We start from the raw sequence: 20320 nt of genomic DNA on the forward strand, positions 1-20320 counted from the left end.
TGCATTTTATAGTGTCAGTTTACTTGGCTGTCTCATTAGAGATGGCAGAATAGACTCCCAGTGCAGAGGCTGAGTGAGTGCTTTTCCTTTTCATTCCTTATTCATTTGTTTGGCAATTACTGCCTGGCCTATATACTAGTGTGGGAAACCTTGTGTGGAAAACTGAGTATACTGCATTTTGCAGTACTAATAGAGATTATATTGGTGATTTATTTCCTTGTGCCTATAAGAATTTGCATGTGCAAACACATCCATTAATAATGCTGGCCTAAAATGAATCTGGCATCTACAGTTTAAAAATATAAATATAGAGCACATTTTTTTACTCTAGATTGTAGTCACACCTATGAGGTAGATTCATGCTTGTATGACTAATTGTCCTTTGTCCTGAAATAAAATACTAATATATGTGTGCTGTTTTTCTTAACAAGATCTTGGATTTTACTGCCACTGTGCTCATCTTTATATGTTATTTTTTACTTGTAACAACCAATATACTTAATTGATTGTAAGCTGTTGATTGGGGTAAATGCTTAGGATCAGTTGGCAATCATAGGGCATTATTAGCACATGACAATGTTAAAAACCCTGGTGCATTGACCATTTCTGTTTAACTGAATTTCACATAGACAGACAAAATGGCAGCATTTGTCATTTTCTGTATGAAAACAATCAATATGGAGCCATAGTTACAGAACAAAAATGATTTATGAAATCATGATAGCTAAAAGATACATGAAAAGTCAGTGCTATTTATTTTGTATGTGTACTACACTTGCATAATTACAAAGTTATTTTGACAAATGACTCAAAAACATCTTTCTGTCCTTCTATCTAATCATAATGCAACCTGCTCAATCTGATTTAGGTTCACAGGAAGCCACTGTTTATCCAAACAGTACTGGATGAAAAATAGGAACCGATCTTGAATGGAGCACTAGTCCATTGTGCACTATACTAATAAAAGGCAAAGCCCTCACTGACTGACTGACTCCCTCACTGACTCTAATCACTAATTCTCCAACTTACCGTGTAGGTAGAAGGCTGAAATTTGGAAGGCTCATTCCTTAGAGATTACTTACAAAAGTTAAGCAGGTTTAATTTCGAAATTCTATGCGTAATGGTCATAATTGAATCCTACTTACGTACATATATACGTCCATAGCCTGCAGCTCGGTCGCTGTGTGAGGCGGCGTTGCATCCCCCATCACCACGCCTCCCAGGTAGTTGGCTGCCTGCCTATATAGCGTCCCCCATCCCCACACCTCCCACATAATTGACTGCCTGCCCATATAAGGCCATCCGTCGCTCCGGTCTCTTCATTCCCTTCTTTGCTTCGCCACGGTATTCATGTCTCCCTGCTGATAACAGCAGCCTTTTTATTTAATCCACGGCTTCTCCACTGTTTTATTGTTCGTGTATTACGATGCAAAGTTATTATAACGCTTGACAGATGCCGAATGTCACTTCAACACAAGTCCTGCAAATGCAAACGTAATTGAAACAAACCATGAAACTCAAACCGATTATGACAGCAGCAATCCAAGCTGTGAGAAAACAGTAAAAAGGAGGCGTGTCAGACGTTGTGGTACATTTTCTGATGCAGCTAGACGAAAACAACTTTGTGACGCTGCCGCCAAATACTCGCAGAAAAATCCACAAGTTAATAGACACGCTGTCGCTAAATACTCGCAGAAAAATCCACAAGTTAATAGACATGCTGTCGCTAAATACTCACAGGCAAATCCACAACTTAATACCGGGAATGCCTGTTAAACATCTTAGATTCATGAGTAGCGATTTGGGTAGTGAACACTTCAATGAATGAAACCTGTTATCTTTACAACGGTTGACAAACACGGAATGTAACTTGAACACAACACGTCCTCCAAATACGAACCTGATTGAAAGAAATAATGATAATCAAATCCTTGATGGCAGCTACACTCATAACACTCACAAAACAATTACATTGACAATCATGTTACGTTATTTTTAAAATGTCTCCTTATCTTTTTCATAACTTATTTAACACACTACTTCTCCGCTGCGAAGCGTGGGTATTTTGCTAGTGTATCATAAAAGCTTGCTTTCTTTTAGTGGCTTAAATATTAAATATGTAATATGTAACGCATATATGGGCATTGTAATGGAAACTCAAAGTAATGTAATAATTTTGCAGTGATATTCTATAAGTTTGATTAGCAGTTTCCATTATGGTGGCTGTTGTGTTCTTTAGACTTATAACCTACAGCTAAAAACTGCCTCTGAATTTAGTGTTGTGAGTGCTAATGGGTGAATGTTTTATAAAAAACAAGAAGGAAGACAGTGGAGGTCTTTATGTTAGCCTTTGTAACGCAGCATGTGTTATACATAACTCTGATCTAGGAGGGTCACAGTTGCTGTAGGGTTTTCTTTCAGCCACTTTCTTAATCAGTGACCAATTTCGGCAGTTAACTGAAATCTTTACCCTTTATTTTAATCTTCTTATATAATACATTACCATGGCTGTGTGTTTGTCCAGGATTTTAAATCACCTGTAGATCACAAACCGTTTCTCCTATTGAACTGAAATTTGGTACACATATACGTGACCTCTACTGTCCGCTTTCGGGGTGATGATTTTATTACTCCTTTTTTATTTTTATTTTATTTTATTGTAGAATCAACTCTTGTCAGTGGCCTGGAGGGCAGCCGTGCGGTGCATGTGTATGGACGCTGTTCTCATCCCTACCACCTTCGCTGTCATTTCCCCTACCTCTTCATATCTTAAATCATTCTTGAGGCAGATTGAATACTTAAGTGCCAGCTTAAGCGAAAAATTAAGAAAAACATACTAAGTAATTGCAACACAAAAACAGACTTTCTCACTTTTAACACGAAAAGATGCCAACGAAAGAAGAGAAGAAGCAGGCCACAAGGGTGGAGAAAAGAAGAACTGCTCAGGAAGCAGCAAGTGCATCAACCTCTGAGCAAACGAATGCTTAACATACAGAGAAAGACTATGAAAACTATAATTCAAGTGTATTCACTACACGTTACTGGTTACCTTATATTTTGGAATGCAGTCTTCTGGATTTCTTCTTTTTTCCTTAAATGGCAGCCAAGTAAAAAATGAGACGTGAACTGACCAAATAGATGATCACTTAACTCGAGGCCTCAAACAACAACCAGTTTTACTTCAATCAGTTTCTTAATCAGAAGCTGACTCTTAATTGTTAATTAAACCTGATATTTCCATGGATTGTTGGTGCTCCCATTCTGCCATAGCACACATTGCAAAAACTGTTGTTTTGTCTTGGAAGAGTAATATTTCACTCTACTTTCCCCTATTGTATTATTAATATGTAGCCTTTGTCAGAATGCCTCAGATCTCACAGACTTACCACTGTTTATAAGATATTATAGTATATAACTTCTCCCCACCTTCCATTTTACATCTTTAACCTCAGGCAATTAGGTGTAGTAAAAGACAAGCAGGAGTTAAGTTACAATTTAAACAACGCATTATTGGTAATATTCATAACTAATAACAATATGCAAAGTACATTTGAATACTGGCAACCATACAACCTGATAAATGGTGATGTGTAGTTTCAGGCAGCACACAGACTTGTTAGTTACTTAAAATGTCTCTAGTTAAGGCATCATTTGTGGTCAGCTTTCTTCAAAACAGGCCGCATGCCTGTCTCAATATGGCTGCCGAGTTGGTGCTCTTCATTGTGTTGTCCTTTTCAGTTCATGGAATTAGTTTGGTAAGAGAGAGTGAGGGAGTGAGCAAATTTATAGGTTTTCTGTCCAACCCCTAGAGCCAATAGGATGTCATGGTACAAAGGCTTCTGATACAAGCCAGTTCCAAACAGCCATACTCTAGACCAATGGGGGGAACAGAACATCTTCATACCTGTCACCCCCCCAAAACCATTTGCTGAGCAAAAGTTTTCCAGTTAGGCAGCCTGGCTTTCCTATGGGGGTTGACTGAGAGACTTCAGAGAAACATTAGCTAAACTTGTTTAAGGCACTTGCCCCTAATTCTGTCGAAAAATTCAAAGAGACCCATTGCTAAAAGGCAGGGGTAAACATGAATGCTTCTCACTAATGTAATACTAATATTACATTGCTTTTCCTAAATTACAAATAAAGACATACAAAATATGTATCAACTTGTATGCAAAATTTCACATCACAATAAGTGTTAATTTTCTTTTTTCTATGAGCAGATCAACATTTCTGAGACCATCACATTTCTTAATTTTCAGAAATTTTACGATAGACACAGGTTAGCTGGTAATGTGTTGGCTTATTTTGTACAGCATTATTGTTTGGCTGCTAATTACGGAAGAAAGGCAATTTAAATAATTTAAATTAAGACAAAAGAAGTTAATTTGCAGCAAAATTGGTCACTAATTAGGAAAATGGTTGTCATGAAAACCCGTAGACTCCAGGATCGGAGTTGAACACCCCTGTACTATAATATGGGCTACATATACTATATTGAGAATGAAAGGCAACTTGGATGGCTCATGAATTCTAAGATATAAAATTGAATTCTACCATATTCTAGGGCTTGGATGAAAGTACTGTGTTTTGACATGAGTTGAGATAAAGGCTTAGCTGGCAGGAAAAGGAGAGGGAGGGAGAGAGAGAGAGAGATGTAAAACAATAAGTGGTTGATGCTATGTTTAAGGTGGGAAAGTGACTGAGCAACCCCACTGGGTAGCGAAGGTGTTGAAGACCTGTTGTGGCAGGCACAGAGAGGCAGCAGTAATAACAGGTAGTTTATCAGTCAGTTTTCCTTTGTACTATATTTTCCCATTATTTATCCTTCACTCTTGTGTTTTAAAATACAAGTTCTTCTTTGGTCCAGAGGATACAATGTACATTTCTTTCAAAAAAAGACCTGAACTATTGATTTGTCTAATCACAATACACATTTCGAGTGTGTGGTTGTCCCTCCCAGATGCCTCCAAGACCAGAGTGGTCAATGGCGCTTCTGGACAGTGTTAACATTCACTGGCGTTTCTGCACAGCAGAGTAGTAAGCGGCATTTGTGAATGTAACTTCAACTGCGTTACTTGATAAACGTTTGCCAAAGTCTCGTGAACCATATATCATTTATTGATTACCAGTTATTGATGAATGACAGTTGTCAGGGATGCCAGGGGCAACGACCCGGCCGGGACGCCGTGAGGGACTGAAAGAGGGTCAAAGCCCACCCTGGATCACGTGGGGGCTGCCTTCCTGGTTGCTCTGGGGGCCATGGGTTGAGGGCATGGTAGCCCTACCTTGTAGGGGCCCGTGGTCACCGCCAGGAGATTCCCCAATGCCTTGGGGACCTGTTGCCCCAGCACTTCCGCCACACCAGGAAGTGCTGGGGGGAAGACTTTGGGAGACACCTGGGGAGCTGCCGGGAGGACAGCCGGCACTTCCGCCACGCTGGGGCGTGGCCAAGGGAGGAATGCTGGGAACACCTGGTGCTCATCCGGGAACTATATAAAAGGGGGCGTCTCCATTCATTTAGTGCTGGAGTCGGGAGGAGGCAGGACGAAGCACAGAGGAGGTGTGTAGGCGTCCCAAAGAAGGCATTTGTGGCCAGGACTGAGTGATTGCTGGGGTTTGTGCACGGGACTGGGTCTGTGTGACCAATATTTGTGTAAATAGTTCTGTAAATAAACGTGTGGTGGTTGAATAACATGTCCGCCTGTCTGTGTCTGGGCCAAGTCCACACAGTCCTTACTGCAGTGGTACCTGAGTTATTGAAGATCATGGGCATTCAACTTGTGACATGAAATTGAAAAAACATTTTAAACATATTTGTTAATTTATGCACACATGCTTTGTATTCAATTCCTCAGTCAACTCATCACTTTGCCAAAAAGGTTCATTCATGCAAAATTGTCTAGCTGTTTACATTGCCTGGATTGTCATACTAATTAATCTACATTCTCCGCCTGAGGTTACTTTTATTTTTGATGCTGCATAGCTTATTATTTATAAATAGGTTAAACAGTGGGTGCTGTAGCCTTTTCACCCCTTGCTTAATACACTGATTTTTAAGCCTCATTAACTCCCAATAGTCCAACTGGTCCATGAAACTCCTGTCTATTTACAAAAAATCGATCAGTATTCAGTGAGACCTAAGTACTTTTGGTCTTTCTAGAAAACGTAATGCAAGCAGCATGATGTAAGACAAGATTAAAATGTATATCTGATATCAGTAATATACATGAGTCATATTAAGGCCTAAAATTACATCACATAGATGCCAATGTGTATCTTTTACTGGAGCTTTGAGATTGTCAGAACTACAGCTGATATTTTCAACAAAGAAGAAACGCTGGAAGACACGTAAAATACAGGCTTGCATAGATTACTAATCTTGCAGATAAAAACCAGTAGTATGGTTAGGATGAGCTAAAAGAACAAATTCACAATTCTTGGTTGCCTTGATTATATTATAAAAACTGCATTCTACCAGAATGAAAAATTCTTTGTGTTCTTTTATTTTCATGTCTATGAAATTCAGAATTTGCATCAATCTTTGCTTTGAGCATAATAAGTCAGAACACCTTTATTTTTTCTGAGCTGTACAGTTTTCTGAAGCTGCCTTTCCCCTTATACAAAGCTGTGCAATACTTTATGCTTGATTGTATTTTTACTCTATATCTTAAATATAAACACTTATAGGTATATGGTACATATGTGATTTTAAACCAGCTTTCTGAACTCAAAAGAATTTCTACAAACTACCCCCAAAGAAGTTCACAGTATTTGCAGCCAAACACATATTTAATAAGAAGTGACATTTGATTTATTGATTACTGCTTGCAGGCTGTGTCAACAAATTGATTGCTAAAAACCTACATTGAACTCATCTCTGTGTATACTGTGTTATCAGAGTTTGTTACAGTCTTTGCATGTTTGAGTTTAAAAAAAAAACACTTCAGTGATGTGGTTAGCACATCTGCTTCATAGTTCCACAGATTTAAAGTTGATTTCTGGCCAGGTCACTAAGTATGTGTATTTTGAATATTTTTCCCTTGTTTATGTATGTTTTTTGCAGTCCATGTTCCTCCTAAAGATGTACATAATCAATTAGTGATGCAAAACTTGCGTGTGCCTTTTTTGAGTAAACTTTGTATTAGCATAACATTCAAAACCCATTTATTCTTAATAAGGTTTGGAAGTGTCCAGAGAATTAATTGGAATTAATGGGTTCAAGACAGGATGTCAGTCCATAACATGGAAAACTCATGGACTCACATACCTGCATTTTTTAGGTTCAATTTAGTTTCACCAGTTCACCTAATATGCGCATCTATGTGGATGTAGAATGCTGGAGTACCCGGGGACAAAAGACAGACAGATTTGGGGAGAACTGTCAAACACACAGACAGCATCTGAGCATTGGATTAAAGCCCAGGGTGCAAAATTCATGCAGCAGAAGAGAAAACCACAGACACCCAATTGAGAAGGAAATTTAGTTTAAACTTCATCTAATTTGAAAAAAAATAAGTCTTGCATATGATGCATATGATGTATGTGCAAATATTTTTGGATGTTTGGTTGTAATGTTTTAAAAATGAGAATATACAAATATAAACCATTTTGCTGAGAACAGACCACTCATGCCACCCAAATGTTATCAGTTCCTGTTCCATCATTGTTTAGTAGATATATTCATATCTAGGAAGTATTTATCAGAGTTCATTTCTTTGTTAGTATATACATGAATGCACTGTGGCACAGTTTGGCATTCCATCCAGGATTGATTCATGCCTTATGATAAGCTGTCACCACCAAGTGTCACCTTCTTCCAAGTTGGTTCTTTAACAATATTTGCACTGCAAAGGTGGAAAAAAGGTGGATTATTATAAGGTGGATCACCTGGACAGATGTGCTAATGGCAAAGATGCTACCCATGCAACCGGATATTATTGACAGATTTTGCATAACTGAAGTAGTAGTGATTTTCTGTCCAAGGGAATTCAGTGGACCAATCATAGCTCAGTAGCAAATTTCTAGAAGCACAAACACCAGAAAAGTTAAATTGAATTAGTGTTTTTTCTGTCTGATAGTTTGAAGTATCTTTCTATTTTTTACAGTGTTAGGTAGCCACTGGTCTTATATTTTGACCAAAAAGAAGGATTAAATTCAATACTGGATCCTATCCTGGATTCTGACCTTGTAATCCAAATCCAATAGCACTCTAAATGCATTATGTATTGGATCTAACTAGATAATAAAAAAACAAACATATTATTCTCTCTGAAATTTGTGGTACATACTCTGCAGAGTTTTCATTTGATATTTGTTTGTTAAACTTGGATAAGTCTGTTTCATTAGAAAACATAACGGTTTTTGTGCTAGTATACTATCCTAAGGGTTAAAGGACAACTAACTTTAAAAAAAAAAAAAACTTCCCTGAAGGAGAATTGGCATAGAATTGGATATTTTAGGACTATTTCTTGAAACTCTTAATTCACTGACTTTGGTCTCCAATTCTCTGATATCTTTTAAAGATAAAACCAGTAGATAATATATTTTTCTGATACGCCCAACATATGAGCAATGTTAATTTTATATAACTTAGTGGAAAACCGACCCACAGGTGTTTGAGTCTGTTCATATACAGAGCAATTCAGACATACCTAAGACAATCACAAAATTGCCTAATTAAATTCTTTTCTCTTCATATAATTCAGATGTTCTTTAATTGGTTCTTACTAGGTGGAGGGTGACATGGTCTTCCATATAAAATTGTGGAATTGTGTTGCCCAGTTGTCTAATATTTAAATTTACTTTATCTTTCCGAATATGTTGACTGTGATTGCAACACTTCTCTGGTAAAAAGCTGACTCCAGGAGGTACTGATCTTTCCTTCATTTATGTTAGGCAAAGCAATATGGAAAAGATCCAGTCTTCCATCATTTTCAGTCTGTTTTTGACATGTAAATGTCAGAGCTCTCACTATTTAGGCTCTCACAAAATATATTAAATTTAGGACCTTCATCCCTCCTTGTAAACCTCACCCACATGTTCTATCTTTCTGTATTTTATGGAAAATTATCAGAGATGAGGAAGGGATCCATCTGTTTTAAACTAGAGCAACCAGATACACTGAACTATCGCTAGTGTTATGATTCTGTCATTGCTAAATGATAAATTAGATGTGTTGATCAATTGTCTAATTGAATTTTGAACCCATCAGTAGATAAATGGGTAGGGTTACATCAGGAAGGGCATCCAGTGTAAAATTTTGCCAAATCAATATGCGGACAACAAATTTGGATGATTCGCTGTGGCAACCCCTAACAGGAGCAGCCGAAAGAAGAAGAAAAAGAAGTAGTTTAAGACTATAATAAAGAAAGACCTTTAGTTTGAGCTGGGCTCATGCATTGTCTTCTAAAAGAATTATTTTGTATACCTGTAGTTGATGTCGCCCTGCGGTGGGCTGGCGTCCTGCCCGGGGTTTGTTTCCTGCCTTGCACCCTGTGTTGGCTGAGATTGGCTCCAGCAGACCCCCGTGACCCTGTAGTTAGGATATAGCAGGTTGGATAATGCATGGATGGATGGATGTAGTTGATGTCACAGTAAGCAACTTCTGGTTGAAGGGGATGTCAATCTTGATGACTACAATTTCTGATCTTATAACCACAGCATGTCATATTACATAACTAGAAATTGCAGAGTAAGTCAAATTAGATGACGGGGTGGTGACTTTTCAGCATATTTTGATGTTTCTGAAGAATTGTGATCCTGTGCCTTTTGCTGACAGCCAGCAACAAGAAGCCTGATAGAGCCAGTGCCCATGCAAAGGCTTTACAGATACAAATTCACCTACAATCTCTACCTTTTATTTTTTTTTCCATTCTGTTGTGGTATGTAAAACACATTACATCAGAAAGACAAGCCTCTCTTCTGTTTGTCAGGTCCAAAACACCTGTTTTCATTGATCCTTGAAGGTGCATTATATGTAGCTGAGTGCTCATTGGTTGTCATTGGTTGTCAGCTCTCACATGCACACAAGCCCTACTATGACCTAATACAAAATCAAACATGGATTTTGTCAAGATGAATCACAGACTGGTCGGACCGAGTCACTGGCAACATCATCCCTCATGACTGGTGAGAATGGGAGCTCACCACAACTGTGTCTGACTCACTACTGTTATGTAAAGGAAGTCTGCTACTGAAGATCACTAGAAAAGTTGAATAGTGTAATATGGCCTACACTCATTTATAATAAGATGTGAAATATACGCACTTAGTCCATCAATATAATTTGATTGTAAATTTAACACATTATTGGGCATATGTATGTTGTATGGTCATAAGGAGTAAGAGCCTCTCCTGGAAGTAGTAGATACTGAGTCAAATTAAGATTCATATTTATTCCTGTCCAATTCTGTCAGCCAAATACACACATCTTTGGGATATTGTAGAAAACCAACGTAATCAAGTATAAACCTGATGGTCATGGCTGAGAATGCAACCTCCATACAAACAGTAGCCTGTCCATTATTGAAACTGTCCCATGGTACCCTTAAGCAAGTTGTCCAAAACTTAATTAACTTTAAATGCTCTATCTAAAAACTTCTTTATTTGTAAAATTGCCTGATACAATGAGACCTGTTTAAACTTCGTTATCTATATTTTAAACATTTTCTACTGTGGCGAGGAAAGGATACCAATGGTTTCAGGCAATGTAGCTTACTTATCAGTCTTGTGGAAAGTCTTTTCAGCTAATGAAAATGGTGAGAAATGCAAATAGTTTTATTGGTACTGATAAATAAAGTATCGTGGAATGAAAAATACAGATTGAATTTTGGTAGGTTAGGTTTTAGCATACCTTGGAGGGTATGTGCTACACACTTTAAAAAACAGTATTTTTAGAAGTTCTACTCAGTATATTGTTATTTTCATTTTGTTTCAAATGTTCTTAATGTTTGGTGCTTAGTGATCACATGAAGAGGGCAGTAAATAAGAAAACTGTGATGTACAGATATGTGTATGTTGCACTGGTGTATTTGTAAGTTTCTACTAAAACCTTTTTTTAATTTATGATTTCCTTACCTACCTAAAATAAATTCATCAAAAGGGTGAAATTGGAAAACTAAAACATCATTGCAGTTTGATTTATTTTGATTACTTTGCTCTAAACCCCTTTAATACTCCATTTTCAATTAGGTTTACTTTGTGTTTACTCTCTTTACGGAGAGCTTCTAAAATTAACAGCTATTACTGTAATGTATTTACTTCTGTCACTTGTAGTTAAAAATAAGGTCACTGTTTATCTTGTGTGCTACATAGGATGGCTAAAGGAAACTGGTATCAGGAAGCGTGCTAAAAAGCTTATCCTCTGTTACTCCCTTGATGATGAGATTAAACTAAATCAGTTACAAACAATGATTGGGATACTACCCATAATATCTAATGGGTGTCCCTAATATTGAGGATCCTGATTTATGGTAGTTCTAGACCTGAGACACTGTATGTTGGTCAGTTTTGGTGGCAGGCAGATAAAGGATGCGTAGTGAGTAGGATGAGTGAAGGAGAGAGAGTATAACAATTGTGACTTGGAATATTAGTAGTGAGATGGGAACATTGTGCAAAATAGTACAAGTGCTAAACTGAAGGAGAGTGTTCTGAAACAGAGACAGATTCAGTGAAGCGCAGCCAGAAGTAATAGTAGATCAGCATATTGGAATGAAACTTTTGAGAGAGTGTAAGGTTAAAACCAGGTAATTGGAAATCTTTCATCAAAGCTCTAAAATGCTGTATAAATTACATGAATGTATTCTCCATAACAATAACACCTAAAAAGAAAAAAGGAGGAGTGCAAAACCAAATGAAAACAGAATATAACCATAACAGAGAGTATTTGTATGCTGCATTCATGAGACAAGGTTAAAAGGTAAACTGGTAACATATTAATCAGGTTGTGTAAGAAGCATAAGAGACTATTTGCTGGTGAGGAAAGTTGATCAGGACATGGTAAAAAATATGACGTGATTCCAGGAGAAAGTTCAGCATTGCAACATGAATTGGTTGTAGGTGATCTTTTAGCTACAGGCTTGCACAAAAGTAACAGGAGGTTTCTACTGAGACTGAAGGTCTGGAAGTTGAAGGCAAAGATTGTGAAAAGTAATTGCTGAAACATTGCTAGCAAGAATAAATGAAGTATCAGGTGTGAAGGAAGTAAATGATCAAGAATGCCTGGTTGAAAACAATAGAACAAGTTTTCAGTTGGACAAAGGCATCGCCAAAACACAAGTAAACATAGTGGTGAAATATTGAGGTGGAGAGGAATCAGGAAAAGAGGAGAGTGTCTTAGGAGTGACAGAAGATTGGCAGAAAGTGACAGGTCTATCTATAATCTATAAGAAAGCAAAGCGAAATGCTAGAAGAGCAGTTAGGAGGGCACAAGCAGTTGCAGAATGAACAAGGAGAAAGAAATGTTTTCAAGATCGCAAAGCAGACAAGAAAACAAAGTGTAGTAGGTGTGAATTGTTTGACAAATGCTGAAAGAAAAATTTTGATTGATACTATGGATAAAGGTCATTTGGAAGAATTAGATGGAGAAGCTGCTGAAAGAAGGAGAACAAATGGGGTAGTGATGTTCATTGTAAGAAAATAGAAAGACTGAACTGTAATTTTTTGAAACAGACTATCTCTAAAGATCTAAAAAAGATAGGTTAAGTAGAGGGCCAAATTGGAGTGATGCTGAAAATGTAGAAGACAGCAGGGTGACAGACTTGTGCATCATGATTGCATGTAAAGGGACGATTACTGAAGACTGGTGAAGAATGAAGTAAGCTCATTCCAATATACAAGAGAAAAGGTGATCCTTTGAAGTGTGGGCTCTATTGAGTGATCAAGATTTTAGAGCAGGTAATGAAGGTGGTTGATAGAGTAATACAGAAAAAATCAGAGATAGTGAAAAAGAAATGCAGTATGGTTTAATACCTGAGGAAAAACAATGTGATCTTTTTTGTCAGGCAAATGCAGAAAAAGCATCAAGTGAAAGTAAAGAAGCTGAATTATGCATTAGTGGATCAGTAGAAGACATTTGATATGGTGGAATAATAATTGGTGAGGTCAGCATTGAGTAATTTAAGGGTGGATGAATGGTTAGTGTCTGCGGTGATGTCAGTGTATGAAGATGCACAGATGGTGGAAGGGATGGCAAATGGTAGTGGTGAATGGTGAAGGTGTGTCTGCATCAGGAGGATGGCACTTGAGGGTGATGAAAGGTGAGGGGGTGCTGCATCAGGGTTCTTTTCCGAGTCCATTGCTTTTTAGAATAATGATGAATTGGTGAATGATGCTGATTATCTAGTATTGATGACAAAGTGAAGCAGAACTGAAGAAGATTGTACTGAAATGGAAAGCTACAGTACTTTGAAACAGAAAGCCCTCAAAAGAACATTCAGGTATGACCAAGGTAATAGTTAGATGGATGCAAATAGGCAAAAGGCATGTGCAGTAGAGGTATTGGAAACAACTCACTCCAATGAATAGGTCTTCTGAAGCAGGTGCAGAAAAGATTAGTGGTATGAAGGGCAGTATGCAGATGGCAGGTGTGACCCTTGTTTGTAGAGGTGTGTAGAATGCTGATGTAGGTAGTGTATATTTAGATATTATTAGTAGAGTTGTTTCAGTGAAAGTAAAGAAGCTCTGCCACTTATGTGACATTTTGAGTGCAGGTACAAATGTGGATACAGTGGTGTTAGCAAGGATGAGAGGTGTGTGGAAGAAATTCTGGGAAATATTTCTAAAGATGTCACATAGGCATTGACGGGTAAAGTTTATGAAAGTTGTATGAGTAGTGATATTCTGTATGGGAGTGAGATGTGTCAGAAGAAAGTGGAACATGAAACAAAGCTGGAAAGAACAGAGATTTGAATGATTAGTTGGGTGTGTGGGATGTCAGGAAGATGATGTGAGTGAAAGGATGATGAATGATGAGTTAAGAGAAATAAGTGGGTATTGTGCAGAGGAGAAACAGACAAAGGTGGTTTCATAATGTGGAGTGAAAGGCAGATATTAACTGGGAGAAGCATTGTCCCAAGATGGAGGTGGAGGGATGAGTCCCCAAAGGATGTGGTTGGAGCTTGCACAAGATAATATGAAAATATTGGATCTCAACCCAAAAGATGCCCATGCCATGGTGAGTAAAGGAAAAAGATTTGGGGATAAGACAATAAAATGTCTATTAACCTGAGGATAATGACGATGGTGATAATGTAATGCATAATTAGAAGATACTTTTTGCCAAAATACCAATTTGCCCGTATATCCCATGCCTGAAATCAATACATTTATATTTTTTGTCAGGCATCCATAGGCTTAGCATCATTTAGATAAGTTTATATGTAGCTCAAGTTCAAAAGGTTAGAAAGAAAGAAATGTACACCTAAATCACATTCATTGTGTATTATGATACCATACTTGAAAAGTATGTAATATAAATGTATATAATGAAAAAAATCACTGTCATGGAGGACATCTGGTATGATAATTTCAAGTTAAAAGAAGTATTCTTAAGTGGGAAGACATGAATGTATCATTTTCAGACCATTCTTACTAGCATTTAGAGTCTTATGAATGCAGTTGCTGCAAAAGCAGGTATGAGCAGCTCTTGAGGCTTTTAGAGGCATTATGTTATTGATTTACAATGAGAAACCTTTTCATCCAAACCAATTATATTGTCCCACAGCTGCAGCATGAGTTTTATTTGCACTAGTTATTTCATGTATATATTGGGTAAAGCTCAATGCAAACACTCCTGTTTACATCTGTAACTCATTACTTGGAACAAAGCTTTTTTTTTCATTTCCTGTATCTTTTTCTTTCTTGTATTCTTTTGCAGGGTGGAGAGGTCAACAGATCAAGTCATCAAACCTGTCAATGTTGAAGCTTTGTCCAAGTGGGTGGGTAAGATCCCTCAAGATGTACTGCGGGACATGCCAGTAATAGCTCCAATGCTAGCAAAATTAGGATATGATCCTTACTCCAACACTCCTAACTATGGAAGGCCTGACCCAAAGGTTCTGGACAATACAAGAAGGGTAAGCATAACGTTTTTTTGTATTATTTTTGAAATAAGCTGTTGAGAAAAACATTTTTTAAATGTTAAATTATTTGTTATGTTCTCCCTAAAATGGTTTCACATGAAAAATGCTCAGAGTACACTAAGAATGAAGCAGCAAAATTGGATTGGTATATTCAGCAATGACAGCAAAATATTAGTAATTTGTCAGTAAATTTATGTGAACCAGGTAAATGCAAGTATACAGCATATGTTAAATCAGAAAAATGTTTTACAGTGTTTTATTTGTGCAGACAAACTGTACTGATGTTTAATACTAAAACACATTATTCCACAAACAAATAGTAGAAGATTACTTCATTGTGAATTACACCCTGAAAACAGATTTGGGGATAAAAGCAGTAAATAATTAGGTAGCCATGAAAGCAACACATAGCACTTCATATTTTTTATTTGTTCTGTTCTTTAAAGTTTTTCTTGTTTCCTTTTCTTCCTCAAAAATCACAACCCATCCCCCGCCCAGCTATATTAACCACACCTAGGACTTTTGCATTTTACCCTTCAAGCTTGCCAGCTAATCTGTGTCTTGTGTGTTACAATTATTTCAAGAATGTGCTTGCGGTGATCACTACATGTTAGATTCTTATTATCATCAGATTCCTACACGAGTAAACTCTTAAGCAGTTAAACAAGTATTAACTGCACTTAAAAATGATTTTTTTCTGTGTACTGCTCCATCACTCACATGCTTAACACCATTGCTTAACACTGCCTATTCATACTTTTTTCTTACTTTACTGGCTTCTCTTACCCTGTTGGTTTTTTTTTTTATTTTAGAACATTTAGGGATGACATCATTTTAAAAGTGTTTTGATTGTTCTTTATTTTAGTTAAATTAGTTAATAAGATATGCAGTAGTATAGTACTTTTTTTCTTTCCTTTTGTGGTAATTATTTATATCTCACTAACTTGTTAGTTTACTATGGTTGAAGATTCAGTTGTTTTGGCGCATGCCATGCTTTTTGAACTTTTCATATTTGATCTTAGGGGTAGGAATTAGAGGTCGCTAAGAGGGAACAGATTGAGGGAGACAACACAACACATTTTTCTTTCATTTTATCTTCAGAGTTTTTTCTCAGCATTTTCTGGCGGCAAGGTCTGGCAAAGACAAATGTGTTATTGGTGATAAAAGTCATAATTTAAAATAATATGTTTTTCTCTTTATTCTGAAAAATTGCCCTCATCATAAAATATAGTATAATTAATATGAATCACTTAATATTGTTAGTTACGACATTAGAGGTTGGCAGGAGACCCATTGAAATAGTAAAGGTCAGTCTCGGCTGAAAAGAGACTGACTGAGTATTTCAAATTTTCAGTTCAACTATGGCAAGAAGATCATAGGAATGCAAATTCTGATTCACAAAGAAATTTTTAGCCACTGACACATCATCACACCCTAAATGGTGTTGTATTATGTTGGAGAGGAATTTGTATGAATCTAATTGTTCTTTGATTAGTGTGTATACACCAAATACAGAAGTTTATGTATTATGGTAAAGGCTCCAATGTTGCTTCTAAGCTGAGCTTGTGAGCAATTGCTCTTACATTTTAAGAGCATCACTCACAGACTTTATATGGTTGCTCAGAAAAAGACCCAATTTTAAAACACAATTACACTATCAAAAAGTAAACAAAAGTTAATTAAACTAAATCAATTACTGTATCTATCTATCTATCTATCTATCTATCTATCTATCTATCTATCTATCTATCTATCTATCTATCTATCTATCTATCTATCTATCTATCTATCTATCTAGACAAATAAATCTCCAGGGGCACGAATACTTGGTAAACACTCAAAGATTTTCTAAGGGAATAAATCTACTTACATATTTGAAATAAAAAATCTGTAGACTAGAAAGGAATCAGCTAATCATTTAAATTTTGTTTTGATCAGGTACAGTATATACCAGATTTCTACATGATGCTTTACAAAATTTTTTTACAACAATCAGAATTCAGTCGTTTGGCTATAAAAGAAATAAAGCAGCTTTGTTAATAAGTCATGTCTTCAATAATATTAAAAACATAGATAAAAGGCCAATAAGATCTTAGCACAACAAATACATGAAAAGTAAGTTCCGAATTCAGTTTTAGAGTTTTTTTTTTTTTTATTAATTTTATTACAATCAATACATAGCAATCACATTTTACAAAAAAAAAAGAAAAAAAAGAATTATGCTAAGAACAGATCGATCCCCACCCTTGAGAGAGAGAGCAAGCCAAACGGTGTAAAATTTAAGGCTTTTAAAAAATACCTAAATCAACAAATTCTCTGTGCTTTATAAACTTATTTCAAAATATTACTGATTAGATCCTGCCATGTTTTGAAAAAAGTCTGCACAGATCCTCTAACTGAGTATTTGATTTTTTCCAATTTTAAATAATATAACACATCAGTTTCCCACTGACTTAAAAGAGGAGAGTTTGGGTTCTTCCAGTTTATCAGAATAAGTCTGCGTGCCAAAAGTGTAGTGAATGCAATCACAATTTGTTTGTCTTTCTCCACTTTAAGACCCTCTGGAAGAACCCCAAACACAGCTGTTAATGGGTTAGGAGGGATTGTGAGTCCAAGACTGTCTGAGAGGTAATTAAAAATTTTTGTCCAGAATAATGTTAATTTGGTGCAGGCCCAGAACATGTGACCTAGTGAGGCTGGAGCTAATTTGCAGCGTTCACAGGTTGGATCATGTCCTGGAAACAGTTTTAGAGTTTTAACAGTGTAGTTAGAGAACCACACAATAACATAATGTTAGGGATACTAAGGTCCTTTACATACATGCATCTTTATATACGAGGGACATTCAAAATGTTTCCGCACTTTTATATTTTCGTTGGAAATGGTGAAGGAGGGAGGAGTAGTAATTAGGCATTAAAATGTTCGTACGAGCTTGGGAAAATTGCATTACAAACGAAAGTGATTATGTAGAAAAGTGATTTGAAAATTTTTTAAATTCTGAAACTTTAATTGAACGTCTTTCGTACATCAGTGTGTAAAGAAGGGGAGCCTGAAGTTAACAGTTTCTTTGATTCAATACAAATGTCACTCTTTGTACTGCTCCCTGAGCTGGCACAATTATAATATGCGCTGCCGTCCTGGAGCAGCAGCAAAGAGAAAGTGAAAAAAAAAGATCTGGGGTGTGAGCTACCAACACTAATTCCCTAATACACCACCACAAGTACAGAAACACACCAGTGAATGTAAAATGGAGTTATAAAAGAATTGTTGTTGTCTGTAAAATGAGGATACAACAGACAAACCCCTGTATACATAATACCGTGCTGCAGCTCTTCCAACCCCCCCCACCTGAATCACAAAACTAAACAATTAACAACATATACCCCTAATACACCAAATGCTAAAAACAAATTATTGAAAAACAGTGTCCTTTAAATATTCACTGTTAAATATGATTATTTAGAGTCTGTGCTGGCAAAGGATGTGCCAAGCTGTACCTCCTGTTCTTGGAAACGTACTTTTAGTCAGTCCCTGATGCTGGCACATCAGGTCCTCTCCTGAATGTCTTCACCTCGTTCATAAAAAAAGGAAAATTATTCTGACAGAAATGAGCCCGAGTTCACCTGACTTTTTTCCACAAGTTGAATAGATTTCCCTCTTGTCGTTTTGGTGGCGTCTCCTTCTTCTTTGGCTCTGTGCTGTCTTCTCCTTCTTCACCCTTTTCTCACCACACATTTACATAAGGTTGGCTCCTCCCCATAGAGTTTGTTTGGTCCTCCGAGCCATGTGCTCCCCTCCCCATTTAACACTGGCCGGCCTTACACATTCAGCCATTCCACCCTGAATAGGAATGGGGAAAGGGGCAAAGTGCCAGTGACACACACATCCAAGACAATCATTACATCTTCAATGTACTCTGCGTCATGGGTTATGGCTGCTTTGCTACCTCAGGCATCAGACAATGCATTATCATAGAGGGAACAATGAATTAAAAATTGATCAAGACATTTTACAGGAAAATGTCAGGGATGAGGTTCATCTCCCCAAATTTAATAGAAGTTGTGTCATGCCATGAGACAGTGAACCAAAACAAAGGAATAAACCTACAAGACAATGGCTTAAACATAAGAAAATTCATGTTCTGAAATTGCCAATTTAGAGTCTAGACCTTATCTCAAATTAGATGCTGTGGCATGACCTGAGGAAAGCTGTTAACACAAGGAATTCCAGAAATATCAAGAGACTGAAGCAATTTTGTAAGGAGGAATGAACAAATATTTACAATGCTCTGAGCCTGTATTTAGTGAAGAAGCTGAATTGCATTTAAATGAATTGTAACTCCCTAACAAAACATCTTATCAGGAAAAAGCTAGCCAAAATGTATATGTAAACAGGAACATGGGACACTGAATAAAGTAATACAAATATGATAATATATTCAATACACTGACAATGATGCTTCTATACTGCCTTAATTGTTAAATGATTAGGAACTCTGTTGGCCTTTTAGTCTGTAAGAAGATCTTGTGGTTTTAAATTTGAACCTCCCAAGTGTGCAGTGGAGACTGAGGTTATTAATATTATTAACGCTTACAAAAAAGTAGTTGACATTAAATAATAACATTATCAGCATAACTATCAAACCTATAGCCTATAGCTATAACCTATCTTAACTGATTAATAGCAGTGTTTTTATCATTATCAAATCTCATTTCATTTTTAAAATTTTTTAAATTAAATTTGTCCTAAATCAATCAAGATTATAATCAGTAATACTTCTTGTGTATTTATGTTTCATATAAGTCTCAATACCGCATCAAAAAGCTTAACAATGGCCCCACCTTGTTTATTTTAGAGGGTAATGTTAAGTTTTTGTCCAATTATAAAAAAGCTTTGGACTGTTGCTGGTAGTGAAAATTAGGTGTGTTTCTCATTTTAAGTAAAATAATACATCTTTTTCGCACTAAATTATAGGATGTGGGTTAGAATTCTTCTAACTGAGTAAGATAGTATGATGAGCAAGAAAGTCTCCAGCAAATGAGATAAAATTTCTTTCCCAAAATGTAGGGCATACCCAGACTATATGATTTAGTGGGTGCATGCCAGCTGTTAGCTTAAAATGACTTTTATTTACTTCTGTTTCTTAAAAATTTTTCACAAAATGGGAGCAATGATGCAATAATGTGTGAAGGGACATAATCAGTTGTTCAGCTTACACTGTTTAGACTGGCAAGGCATTA

General features: G+C 36.6%; 1 protein-coding gene across 2 annotated transcripts in view; it reads left to right on the forward strand.

Moving 5' to 3' along the window:
* tpst1 (tyrosylprotein sulfotransferase 1) overlaps positions 1-20320 on the forward strand; it is a 158837-nt gene that overhangs the window by 84061 nt on the left and 54456 nt on the right. For both annotated transcript variants that reach the window (XM_039757093.1, XM_039757094.1), the window contains exon 3: positions 14876-15074. In XM_039757093.1, the coding sequence (XP_039613027.1) occupies positions 14876-15074 (199 nt within the window). The remainder of the gene's footprint in view (positions 1-14875; positions 15075-20320) is intronic.

The sequence above is a fragment of the Polypterus senegalus genome, chromosome 6 (genome assembly GCF_016835505.1).
Source record: "Polypterus senegalus isolate Bchr_013 chromosome 6, ASM1683550v1, whole genome shotgun sequence".
Classification (NCBI taxonomy): Eukaryota; Metazoa; Chordata; class Cladistia; order Polypteriformes; family Polypteridae; genus Polypterus; species Polypterus senegalus.